Source organism: Pantherophis guttatus, chromosome 1, assembly GCF_059756535.1.
Source record: "Pantherophis guttatus breed Tessera chromosome 1, ASM5975653v1, whole genome shotgun sequence".
Taxonomy (NCBI): domain Eukaryota; kingdom Metazoa; phylum Chordata; class Lepidosauria; order Squamata; family Colubridae; genus Pantherophis; species Pantherophis guttatus.
Window position 1 is genome coordinate 5,545,636 of NC_142063.1, and position 13,408 is coordinate 5,559,043.

Here is a 13,408-nt window from a genome sequence, read left to right on the forward strand (position 1 = left end):
ACGATGGTCAGGGGCAGCTCTTTCTGGAACTTGCTGTAGGTGATCCAGAACGTGCCCATGCCTTCTACGGGAACTCGGTTTCCCTGGTAGTCGAGGAGACGAACTTTCTGTCGAGACAGCTGGGTTTTCTGGAACTTAGGCAGGAGTCCTTTGAGTGTTGTCCAGGACATGATTGACGGTGTAGACCCGGTGTCGATTTCCATTTCGCATGATCTGCCTTCGATTTCTACTTTTGTATAGACTTCCTCATCGTCGGTTGTGCTGGCTTGGCCGATTCTTGTGCTGTAGGTTTCCCGCTTTTGAAATTCGCGCTGTTTTCTCGCGCCATCATCTTTGATTGGCTGTTTTGAACAAGCCGGTTCTGGTTGGTCGCGGTAGTCACGTGGCTTTCGATTACGTGGAAATTGAGCTCTGCAAACTCGTGCTAGGTGGTCTTTCCTGTCGCAACGCCTGCAAATGGCGTCTCTGTATTTACACAATTGTCTCTCGTGATCCCCACCACAGCTGGGACAGTTCTTGTGGCGGTGGTTCTGCTCGCTCTTTTTCTTCTCCGTGTGGAAGACATCCTCGTCTGACTATTCTTCTGTGCTGGTTCGCGCCTCCTCTCTATGGACTGGGGCTGTTTTCGGGCCGTCTTTGCTTGGCAGTGGCCACTGTAGCACTTCAGAAGCTTTTGTAGACGCTTCGTGTGCTCTGGCTTCATCAAGCGCACCAGCTAGCGTTAGATCTGGCTTGGCCAGAAGACGCCTCTGTAGTCGAGTGTCTCTAATGCCACAAATTAATTGCTCGAGTAGGTCGTCTAGGTCTCTGTAGTCGCAATGTGTTGCGGCTTTTCAAAGTGCGGCCACATATGCGCTGACCGGTTCTCCTTCCCTTTGTACACATTGCCGGAGCTCGTAGCACTGTACAAATGTCGAAGGAACTGGAGCATACTGGGCTCTCAGGTTTGCTTGAAGAACATCCCAGGGGACCATCTGGACTGGGGTTGGCTCGCAGAGGGACTCGGCCATCTCAAAAACGTCTGGCCCGCAGTGGCTTAAGAACAGGGCTCTTTTTTGGTTCGCAGAGAGCCCTTGCATTTCGCTTGCTTCCAAGGAGAACTCGAACCTGGTCAGATACGATCCCCACTTCTCTCGGGTCGGATCGAAAGGTTTGGGCGGGACACAGGCAGACATCACAATATGTCTCTGTAGTCCACTCGTCACCCTGGCTGGAAGTCCAAGCTCTTTTAGTTTGCTTCTTGTGGCCTCTATCCCACCCTCATCGCCAATGTTGTAGCGCGGGAATAATGAGAGGCACAAGCAAGCTAGTGACAACAGCTCTTTAATTCAGGGTGAGACTTCAGCGAAGAAACACAGGCAACAGTCCTCTTTATATACTTTTTAGAGGCAACCATGAATCAATCAGAATTCACTGTACATTTGAATTTCCTGCACAAAATAAATACATACATAACAATAACCTTTGAACTTGTCTTCAAAAACTCCTTTCTAAAACAAGATTCTCCTCTCTGCAGTTTGGTTTTGATTTCTTCAAAATCCCTCCAGGAGACAGAAAGAATTATCCTTCCTTCTTCCGGATTAATCCCAAGGAATTTCCTCAATATGTGGGTTTAATCCAGCTGCTCCTGCATTTCCAGTGGAACTGGGTTGGGCTGGTGGCCCCAGAAACTGACAATGGAGAACATTTCATCTCAACTCTGATGCCAATGCTCAAGGAGAAGGAGATCTGCCCAGCCTTCACTAAAATGTTAAATATGGATCTTAATACGGTACTCACATTAATAGTATTTTTCCAAACATGGTTTAAAATTGAAGTGATTGTTTTGTTTGGAGACTCCAGTAAAATTGTAACTCTGTATATGACTTTGCCCCTGTATGAACATAAGACTAAGATGCCATTTGGAAAAGTTTGGATCCTGACTTCTCATTGGGACGTTAGTGCACTGGAACCTAAGGAATTCTTTCAAATCATAAAGCCTTTCCATGGTGCTTTGCATTTCAGGGATCATAGCCACAATGTCCCAGAATTCAGGCAGTTTCTTCTGTCTTTAGACCCCTTGAACCCCCAAGGAGATGTCTTTCTCCCTCCATGGTGGGAACAGGTCTTTGGCTGCAAGATCCACAAACCAGGAGAGATCCCTCAAAAGGGGAAAAAACCCTGTACAGGAAAGGAGAATTTACAGACTCTGCCATCTTACACGTTTGAAGTGAGCATGATGGGTAAGAGCTACAATATCTACCATGCCATTTATGCTGTGGCGCATGCATTAGATACCATGCATGGCTCAGGAGCACGATCAGCCATGATGAGGCTTGGAAACAGGATCTCAAGTGTGCAACCATGGCAGGTAATCTCAGTGACTTTTCATCCATTTGAAAGATCTTTAGAGAAGAAAGATCCCATGGATGTTTCTTGATCGCCTTAGAAAATATTTCTATGCTTATATTCCTTGCAGACAGTTGTTCATTTGCATTATTGTACAGAGAATTTTGAGGCCACTTGGAGGTTTATCTGTGTCCTCAGGGTCACTTGAGCCGTACATATGGGTGTGGAACCTTCTTGGCTGAAGGATGTTTTCTGCCCTGTGATTAACCTCCAAGTGCCCTCAACAACTCTCTAAAAGGATGCAAATGAGCAGCTTTCTCTGTAAGAAGTATAAATCCTTCCATTCCCCACCATCCAGACAGAGCTGAAGAGGTTTCTTGGATGAGAAGTGAAACGTCTTCAAAAAAAAAACAAAAAAAAACAAAGTCCAGTTTCCTTCTGAAAAGGCACCTTTGGGACAACCCAGATGACTGAGAATCTCCATAGACAATTTCCAGGCTACCCATCTAACTATTTTTCAAAACAAATAAAAATGTCAATTATTTACAATATGGTAAAATGAATTATGTATAATGTTTTGATGAAGAAGTAGGAAGGAGAAGTAAACTAAGCCAGTTTTCTATGAGATCCCTAGAGAAAGTTTTTTCCTATAAAATTCTGAAAAGTTCCCTGAGTTTCCCATTCCAAAGAGGAGATGTCAGCCAATGCAAGATGATAATCTGAGTTCCTTTGTACAAGATGCTTCAAAGTATCAGTAGAAGTCCCACTGGCCACATTTGCAGAGCCACCTAAATTTCATTTTTAATATAGTCTGAATCCAGCCTGTAAAAATACAACTCAGTTTAGCTTCTGTAGGAAGCCTCCCCCTCCTCGAGAATGAAATATATTGGGGAATATTAAAAGAGACAAAATATTATATTTCCCCAAAGGAGAAATTGAGAAAAAAATCCTAATAAAGGCAGAAAGCAACCCCAGTCTTCCTGCCACAGCCTCAAGCTTACTTCTTTAGAGATGGATATTTTGTACCTCTTAAGAAAGACTGGGTCAATCTATTCATAAACAAAACGCCTTCAGCAACAGCTCCCACAGAAGGCTGAAGCTGATGGTATTACAAATTTACATTCCCCCACCCAAATTCTAAGGATAGGACATGACCTTTAGGACAGAATAGGATTTACCCACCACCATTAGAATAGCAAAAGGCACAAGGCTCACTACATTGCACAACACCCCTGAAGCATCTCAATCACCAAACCCCAGAACCCTATAAAAATCCATCCACTCACCCAGCCAATTTTTCAGCCATCCCAGAAACATGCCGCTGTGACTGAAGTTTCTGGAAAACCAAATAAACCTTGTAGCCAGCCTCCATTTTATTTCTAGCATTTTTCTCCCGGATTGAAACCGGACTGGATTTTTCTTCCTTTATTTTTCTGTGGTTTAGCATCTTGTGTGAACACAGACCAATCAATTGCTGTAAGATTTCTTGTACTCCTAAAATAGTTTTGTGAAAAGAAGCCTTTGTGAATCTCCATAATACATTCCTGTGATTTGATACTGCTCCTCAACACTCAAATATCCAACACGCTAACAGGACTAGCTTTACAGGCTTCCAATTATCTTCTAAAATGATAGTCATCATAGAATGATAGAAACCATGGCTTGTCATTTTTAATTATCCCAGTTCCTAAGTATCTTTTTTTCTTTCAGCTCCTTCCCTATCTGAAGAATGTCCACTTCAACACTATTGCTGGAGATGAAGTCTTCTTCTCAGAAGATGGATTGGCATCAGCTCAATATGATCTTCTCAACTGGATTTTTTCCCCCAATCTGTCTTTTGTCCCAGTGAAAGTTGGGCAAATAGACCCCCAGGCTCCCCCAGACAAGGATTTCACCATCGACCTGGATGCAATTATCTGGGCCACAAAGGTAGGCTGGAAGGAGTTGTTCTGAATTTAGGGAAAGATTCATTCTCTAATGGAGATGCAGAATGTCCTTCTCACTGGAAAAAAGTGGATTGACTCACAAAGGATAAAAGTTGTGTGGTGATGGATGTGCTTTTTATGAATCAGATTCATGTTTGAATATACAATCCTTGGTTGTATAAATAGAGACATAGAATCAAAATCATGTAAACTATTAGCATCGCTTTACAAAGTCTTGGTAAGGCTAAAGCTACAATACTGCATCCAATTTTGGTCATCACATTTGACAAAACTTTTTTGGAGAAAGTGGAGGGAAGAGCAACTAAGACATTTAAGGCCTGGGGGCTAAAACATGTGAAGAACAGTTGCAAGACTTGGGTATGGCTAGTCTAGAGAAAAGAAGGACCAGGGATGACATGATAGCAGTCTTCCAGTATTTGAGAGGCTGCCAAAAAGAGGAGGGTTCAACGTACTTTCCAAAACACTAGAAGGCAGGACAAAAAACAGTGGATGGAAACTAATCAAGGAGAGAAGCAACCTAGAATGAAGGAGAAACTTCCTAACAGTGAGGAAAATTAAGCAATGGAATAACTTGCCTTCAGACATTGTAGATGCTTCATCACTGGAGGTTTTTAAGAAGAGATAGGACAATCACTTGTCTGAAATGATATAGTGTCTCCTGCTTGAGCAGGGAGTCAGACTAGAAGACCTGCAAGGTTTCTTCCAGCTCTGTTCTGATTCTGATTGAGTGATTGTAACTCAAAGGCAGAAATCAAGAACATAATTGCATTGATCAACCATTCCTCTAGTGACCATCTGAAGTTATGACAGCACCAAATGACTGGTACTTATGCCTGGTCCTCAAAATCATGGCCATTGGAGAGTCCCTACAATCAGGTGATCAAATAACACTATCTCCAGTCTTTCTTTCCTCTTTTAGAAGGTGCCCTTTGCCAGGTGTGGCCTGAAGAGGTGCCAGATAGGAGAGAGGAGACATGTCCCAGAGGGCGAGCAGATTTGCTGCTACCAATGTGCCCCTTGTCCAGAAGGGGCCATTTCTAATCAGACAGGTAGAGTATACTGGAAAGGTAGAACTTTCATGATCAAGGAAGCCATTCGTTGGATGAATACACTAAGAAATTTTGAGTGTTTTCTGGAAACAGTATAAAGAATAAAATATAATTTCTAATCAGACAGGTAGAGGACCCTTCAAATGGATCAAGGAAGACGTTCAGTAGATCAAAATATTAAGAGCTTTCTGGTCACTTATTTATTGATTTATTTGTCAAACACGTATAAGATAACAGATATGAATACAAACATGATTATGAATACAAGATGAGGATACGAATAAATGGGGAGAGTAGGACAGGCCCATTGGTGCTCTTATGCACGCCCCTTACAGACCTCTTAGGAATGGGGTGAGGTCAACAGTAGACAGTCTAAGGTTAAAGTTATGGGGGTTTGGGGAAGTAACCACAGAGTCAGGGGGTGCTAGGTTTGGCCCATTTCAGAATACAGATACAAATTGTCCTGCCTGCACAGTCTAACTTCCCACCCTGGCAGTACTGCTCTCCTCACCCAGGGTGGATTCAAAGCAGCAATTTGTAAAAAAAATGGCTGTCCTTTCCATACGTCCTGTTCCATAACAATGGGAAAACCAACTACTAATACTTTTTTGGAATGAATGGCACAGTGAGTCCAAGTTTTCAAGACTGATATTACTTATAGTGCTGCTTCTATCAGGACCCTCAATCTCCCTGGAAACTTGTAGCCTGTCAGGAGAAAGGATCAATCTACCAATGTCTATTAGCCCCTCCCAGAAAAAAAAAAGTCTGAGAGGATGATGGGAAAACTTGAGTAATTTCCTCACCCACTCCTGTTCAACATTTCTGTGTGTGTGCACTTGTGCATCTCCATGTGAGTGTGTCACCTGCTGGTTTTATGACACACCAACAGGTAATGCAAGTGGTAAAATCCAATTTTGTTTACTACTGGTTCTGTGGGCGTGGCTTAGTGGATGTGGTGTGGCTTGGTGGGAGTGGTTGGTGGGCGTGGCAGGGGAAGGATACTGCAAAATCTCCATTCCCTCCCCACTCCAGGAAAAGGATACTGCAAAATCCCCATTCCCTCCCCACTCCTGGGGGAAGGATATTGCAAAATCTCCATTCCCAACCCACTCTGGGGCTGGCCAGAGGTGGTATTTGCTGGTTATTTGAACTACTCAAACTTTTCGCTACGGTTCTCTGAACTACTCAAAATTTCCACTACTGGTTCTCCAGAACCTGTAAGAACCTGCTGGATTTCACCCCTGAGATAATACAGCAAATACAGCAATGCAGCTCCTGCGTGAGCTGCATTGGCTTCCGGTGGTCTTCCGGGTGCGCTTCAAGGTACTGGTTCTCATCTTCAAAGCGCTCCATGGCTTAGGGCCCGGTTATTTATGAGACCACCTTCTGCCACCGAGAACCTCCCACCGGCCAACACGCTCCCACAGAGAGGGTCTCCTCAGGATGCCGTCGGTCAGGCAATGTCGACTGGCGACCCCCAAGGGAAGAGCCTTCTCTGTGGGGGAACCAGCCCTTTGGAATGAGCTACCCCCAGGGATACAACTGATCCCAGACCTCCGAACCTTTCGCCGGGCTCTGAAAACGTTTTTATTTCGGCAAGCCGGGCTGGCTTAGAATTTTTTTATTGGTTAATTTTATGGGTAAGGGGTTTTAAATTGGGGAAAGCCATTGGATTTAATTTTGTTTTAAATGCATTTTAATGTTTGTATTGGATGTTTTTTAACCTTGGCTGTTCACCGCCCCGAGTCCTTCGGGAGAGGGGACGGTATAAAAATTTAAAATAAATAAATAAATAAATAAATAAATAAATAAATAAATAAATAAATAGCAAGATTCCTGACTGATAGATCAGTCAATCTTCTTAGGCTTTAAATATAAAGGGGTGGGGGGATGAAGTGCCAATTTTTCACTCACAAAGAAAGCCAAAATAATAATACAAATGACCAGTGACAGGAGAAGGACATCTAATCTCCAGGCATTTAATTTTCAGGCATTTGGAATCAAGGACAATTTGCCGTTAAAGGCATCCTAAATTGTCTATGGGATCCTTTCTTTACATTCTTCTTGAATTGGACCTAACAGAAAAGAGTCACATATGAGATTTTAGGCTGGATTGGAGATAAGGCTAACTGTGGGTGCCTCTGAAATACTTAAGACAAAGATTCTTGTTTTCAGATGCAGTTCACTGTGACCTTTGTCCAGAAGACCAATATCCCAACAAGGACAAGGACCACTGCATTGCCAAGAAGATCCACTTCCTTGCCTATCAAGACACCCTGGGATACACTTTAGCATCTCTTACTCTTTCTCTCTCTTTGATCACATTGGCAGTCCTAGTAATTTTCCATAAGCATCGTGACACACCGATCGTCAAGGCCAACAACCGAGACCTCACCTACCTCCTCCTGGTCTCCCTCCTGCTCTGCTTCCTCTGCTCCCTCCTTTTCATTGGTCAACCTGGGGAGCTCACCTGTCTCTTTCGACAAACTGCCTTTGCCATTCTCTTTTCTCTTGCAGTTTCCTCTGTCTTGGCAAAAACTGTCATGGTGGTTCTGGCCTTCATGGCCACCAAACCAGGGAACAGAACAAGAAAACTCTTAGGAAAACCACTGACCAATTGCATTGTTGTATCCTGTCCTCTTGTCCAAGCGGTTCTTTGTGCTACTTGGCTGATAACTTCTCCCCCATTTCCTAACTTGGATTTCCACTCCTTGATAGGAGAGACAATCTTGGAATGTAATGAAGGCTCAGCTTCAATGTTTTACACTGTCCTGGCCTACCTGGGTTTTCTGGCCCTCGTGAGTTTTATCATGGCCTTTTTGGCTAGGAAATTGCCCGACAGCTTTAATGAAGCCAAGTTCATTACTTTCAGCATGCTGGTCTTTTGCAGTGTTTGGATCTCCTTCCTCCCCACCTACCTGAGCACCAAAGGGAAGTCCATGGTGGCTGTGGAGATCTTCTCCATCTTGGCCTCTGGGGCTGGTCTCTTGGCTTGTATCTTTTTCCCCAAATGCTACATTATTCTACTGAGGCCCCATCTGAATTGTAAAGAAAATATGATAAGGAACAAAAATCTCTAACTCATGCATGGATGGGAAACATATTTATCCTTGAGGCATGTTTAGTATCTGATGATATTTCTAAAACATGACAGAGAAGAAGAAACAGATCCATTTAATAATGCCTTACTCAAGTGCTATAACTGGTCATAATAGGACTGACTTGGTTGAGTTGGATAGATGTTCAAATTGAATAAATAAATAAATAAATATTCCTGTTTTCAGCAATAATCATACAGTGTTTTTCATTTCTTGCCTTCTAGTCGTCCTCCGTGAGACCCAGTGCTCTATGTAGAAACAAAGCTTGGTGTTCATTATTTCAAACAGGATATTTTCTAATTTTATTTCTTTTCATTCAATATTTTACTATTGTTGTGTTTTAAAGGGTTTGATTCCATCTCATTGTTTTTGAGAATATTTGCTTGTTTTCATAGTCTCCTGAGGCTTTGTAGAATTCCATGCTTCTATTCATTTAATTTTTTTATGGTAGAATTTAAATTCTCAACTACTCATCCAATGCTGCTCTGCTAACTCATCAATGTGACCGTCAGATCTGCCAGCACGTCACTTCAGCTTCCTTTCCCATTGCTGGGATCTTGCCAAAAAGGGGAAATAGGCAAGGGTGTGTAAGGGGGGAAATGATAGGAACCAGAGACGCCAATAAATTTGCCCTGAACCTACCCAAGTTGCGTAGCCTGCTTCTTCTATGTTAAAGTTCTGGTGAGGTTTCCTGAGGGCCAAATAAGTTCTCAATAAACATTGATTTTTGATCTAGGAATTAAGGTGAGAATCATGAACAGGATGATTCTCCTGTTGCTTCTCCTGTGGCTCCTGCCTTCAACAACAACTGATAAGATAATGCAAAGTGTATGTATACTTAGAAACCCTTTGAAGATTCTGGAGGACTATTACAAGCCTGGTGATCTCATTATTGGGGGGAATTTGCCCCTGATAACCTTTTCCGACTTTAGAAAGATGGAATTCAACAGTGAGCCATCAATGACGCCACTTTCAAAACGGTATTATTTATTTTATTTATTTACCAATTTTATACAGTCGCTCAACTCACTCCCAGGTGGCTCCGCGGAGTTTACAACTTTAAAGATCAGCAACATAAAACCCATAAATCCCACCTATTCACCCCCGTGGTGAACCTTGTCTTGCCAAGGGTGAACACCTGAGTTTGGTGAGACTCAGCTGACCTTAGTTTTTTCTTCAGTCACAGCCCAAACACAGGTAAGTGGAAGCACGGTTGATATAAATTTGTACTGGGAGCATCCAGGTAGCACACACTATCTTGATTGCATTAAACCTCTGGTGAGATTTCAAATGCTACCTGCAGTTCAGTTCCTGCCAAAATATTGCTTTTTGATCTAGGGCAAAGTGACAAGAATGACAAGGATGACGCTTAACCTGCTAACCGTGATCAGGGGGGCATTTGCCCAGGTTCACCTGGTGTGCCAGTTGCGGCCTTACTTGGACCAAGATGCCCTACACACTGTTACTCATGTGCTGGTCACCTCCCGTCTTGACTACTGCAATGCTCTCTACTTAGGACTGTCCTTGAAAACCACTCGAAGACTTCAGCTGGTGCAAAATGGAACCATGCGGGTTGTGATGGAAGCGTCCCAATGCTCCCATGTTACACCCCTCCTGCGTGGCCTGCATTGGTTATTAGTTGCCCTTCAGGTGAGGTTGAAGGTGCTGGTTATTACCTATAAAGCCCTTCATGGCCTAGGCCCGGAATATTTGGCGGACCCCCTGCAGCCAGTGACAATCCCCAATCACCCAGTGTGTTCCCACAGACAAGGCTTCCTCAGGGTGCCGTCGGCCAGATAGTGTTGGCTGGCGACCCCCAAGGGGAGAGCTTTCTCTGTGGGCACACCCGCCCTCTGGAACCAACTTCCCTTGGAGCTCCGGATGGCTCCTGATCTCCACTCGTTCCGCTGCGATTTGAAGACCTGGTTGTTTCGTAGTTTGGACTGACGGGGGATTTTCTTGATCAATTTTAATTGTTTTAAATTCGATTTTAAATTTTATTGTTTTAACCAGGAATTATGCATTTTATTGTTGTGAGCCACCCTGAGTCCTCGGAAATAGGGTGGAATATAAATTGATAAATAAATAAATAAATAAATAAATAAATAAATAAATAAATAAATAAATAAATAAATATTGCTGTTCGGCCTGCTGACTACAATCACTGCTAAGAATATGCAACCTGGGTTTGAGCTGACAAACTCTTTACAGAACTGGAAACACTTTCACAGGCCTGGCGATTTCATTATTGGTGGGAATTTTCTATTGGGAGCCATATATTCATTCAATATCCCAGACTTTCAAAAAGACCCATCTCTGCTTCAAGACCATAGTTTGTAAGTTTCATCTGGAGAGAAAGATGTAAATAACTATTCGTTTTGTATTCAGGGACTCTTTTCAGAAATACTTGTTCTATTGATGCAGTGCTCTAGTCTAATTCAGCTCTTTGTGCTTTTCTAAAGGGGCTAGAATTTTCAGCCTCTCCAGAACTCCCATCAATAAGACGATAAGCAACATAAAAACTCGAAGAGGGATAATGTATTGGAAATTGTGCTATCCTAGTGAACGAAGTTGACTTACAATATTAATTTGAAAAAGAAAGTCATGGTGGAAAACCGAAAGAGAAAATCAACTCACTAACAGTAGTGGCCAACATTGTGGAAACCTTTTGTGAAAAGTCTATTTTTAAGGTTTGATGGCTAATAACACCACTTTTTTTTTTGAGTTTCAAAATAATCATATTCCTGTGAGGTATGCTTCCTTCAATATCCAGGAAAGAAAAACCCAAACTCAATCATTTTAAAGAGTTTAGTACTTTTACTGAATATGAAATGATTGCAACCCAGGTAAAGCTGGAAGTGAGCAAAACGCACGAAATAGCATCTACTAAGCTTCTCTCCCCCCCCCGTGTCCATTGACCATCATCCAATCCAAAGGTCTCCCAAAGGTCAGGTGGCATCATGTCTGGCAACGTTATTCATCAGGAATGTAGGGCAGTTGGTCAGCCGGCCCCTTTGGAGATTCACTTTCGTTTCTTGGGAAGACACGTCCTACAATGGAAAAAAAAACACCTCCTGCATCTTCCCCCCCTTCGCCCCTTAACTAGTCCCTCCCCCCCCGTTTCTTATGGCAGCTGAAGCAGGCAAAGCTGAGGCTGACATTTGGCCCCTCTTGCAGAAGAGACGTTATTCCTAAATAAGAGGAAGGAAAAGAGAGAGAAATAGAATATATACAATAATTATGGTTTATCAGGGTATCTGGTATAGAATTGTTGTATTTGCTTGGGAGCTCAGACATCCCGTTTATTCACCCATTCAGCCTGAGACAAAGGGAAATGTTTCCAGGCAATCAGATATTGGACTTTGCCATGGTGTTTCCTAGAGTCCAAAATTTCCTTAACTTCAAAATGTTGCTCCCCCTCTATGAGATTGGGAATTGAAGGGGTGCTTTGGTCAGCCCTTAGGGGAGACGAGTGTTCAGGTTTTAATAAACTAACATGAAATACAGGATGTATACGTCTCAACGTTTTTGGCAATTCCAATTCAACTGTTACTGGATTAATCAGTCTAATCACACGAAATGGTCCCACATACTTAGGGCCCAGCTTTTTGGACTTCTGAGTAGTCTGTAAGTATTTAGTAGATAAATAGACTTTATCACCCACTTTATAAATGTGAGCTGGGGACCTTTTCTTATCGGCTTGCACCTTATGGGCCCGGTGTGCCTCATCTAATGCCTTCCGAGTCACTGCCCATGTGCTCTTTAATTGTTCAATCTAATCCATCAAGGAGGGATTCTGGGGATCATCTTGTGGTAGCTCGGGAATGGGTACGAAATCCTGGCCCGAAGCGACCTTAAAAGGAGTGAATCCGGTGCTACTGTGTATGGAATTATTATATGCCACTTCTGCAAATGGCAAAAAGTCTACCCAATTGTCTTGCTGGTAATTTACGTAACACCTCAGGTATTGTTCTAGAACCCCATTGGTTTTTTCACAGGCCCCATTTGTCTGAGGGTGGTGACTGGAACTTAGCCCCTGGGCGGAGCCTATCAACTTCAAAAACTCTTTCCAGAAACTGGAAGTAAATTGCACACCCCTGTCAGAAATTATTCTTTTCGGAGATCCATGTAGTCGGTAAATCTGCCGAATAAACAGTTTTGCAAGGGTTTTTGCTGAAGGGATCTTTGAGCAAGGGATGAAATGTACTTGTTTGGAAAACAAATCAGTTACTACCCAAATGACAGTGCAGCCTTCACTCTCTGGTAAGTCCACAATAAAATCCATAGATACTTCCTTCCATGGGGCATTCGGTTTAGCCACACTTTGCAGCAATCTAGTGGGTTTTCCTGGAGGTCTTTTAGCTGAAGCACATACTGGACAGTTAGCCACATATGCCTCTATGTCCTTTTTAAGTGCAGGCCACCAAAATTGTCTCTTAACAAGATGTAGAGTCTTGACAAACGCAAAGTGTCCTGCGGCCTTGGCATCATGAGCATATTTCAATACGGTTGTTCTTAATGTGGTCAGAACATACAATTTCGATCCAACCCAAGCTAGTCCGTCACGAAGCGTGCATTCATTCGAGTGGTTCTTAAACCACTCGTCAGTTTTTAGCACTTCTCGCAATTTTTCGAGTAAATCCCCGAGAGTTCTGGTTCGGTTTTTCTCTGCGCTCTGGTAGTGACAGGTGTTGCCAATTGTGTCAAGGGGATCATTGGTTGAACCACCTCCTTCTTGATGCTGTTGTACTGCGGCAATCTGGAAAGTGAGTCCGCCATGAAGTTTTTCCCACCAGGAAGGTAATGTAGAGTGAAATTGAAATGCTTGAAATGTTGGGCCCAACGAGCCTGTTTTGGTGATAGTTTGCATGGTGTTTTTAATGCTTCTAAATTCTTGTGATCAGTCCACACTTCGAAAGGGTGTTTCGCCCCTTCTAAAAATTGTCTCCATGTTAACAGCGCCCATCTAACTGCAAACGCCTCTTTC

At 43.0% G+C, this 13,408-nt stretch overlaps 1 protein-coding gene across 1 annotated transcript; it reads left to right on the forward strand.

Annotated features, from left to right (window-relative positions):
• Positions 1-910: 910 nt before the first annotated feature.
• Positions 911-8,690, forward strand: LOC148116282 (vomeronasal type-2 receptor 26-like). Its single transcript, XM_087884154.1, has 5 exons — positions 911-944; positions 1,548-2,350; positions 4,039-4,257; positions 5,194-5,323; positions 7,499-8,690. The coding sequence occupies exons 1-5, from the start codon at positions 911-913 to the stop codon at positions 8,401-8,403; spliced, it is 2,091 nt and encodes a 696-aa protein (XP_087740280.1). The 3' UTR covers positions 8,404-8,690.
• Positions 8,691-13,408: the final 4,718 nt, after the last annotated feature.

Coding starts and splice junctions, on each gene's coding strand:
- LOC148116282 (XM_087884154.1), top strand. CDS start 911: ATGTCGAAGGAACTGGAGCATACTGGGCTCTCAG. Junction 945..1,547: donor GGAGCATACTGGGCTCTCAG/GTTTGCTTGAAG, acceptor AAATCCCTCCAG/GAGACAGAAAGAATTATCCT. Junction 4,258..5,193: donor CAATTATCTGGGCCACAAAG/GTAGGCTGGAAG, acceptor TTCCTCTTTTAG/AAGGTGCCCTTTGCCAGGTG.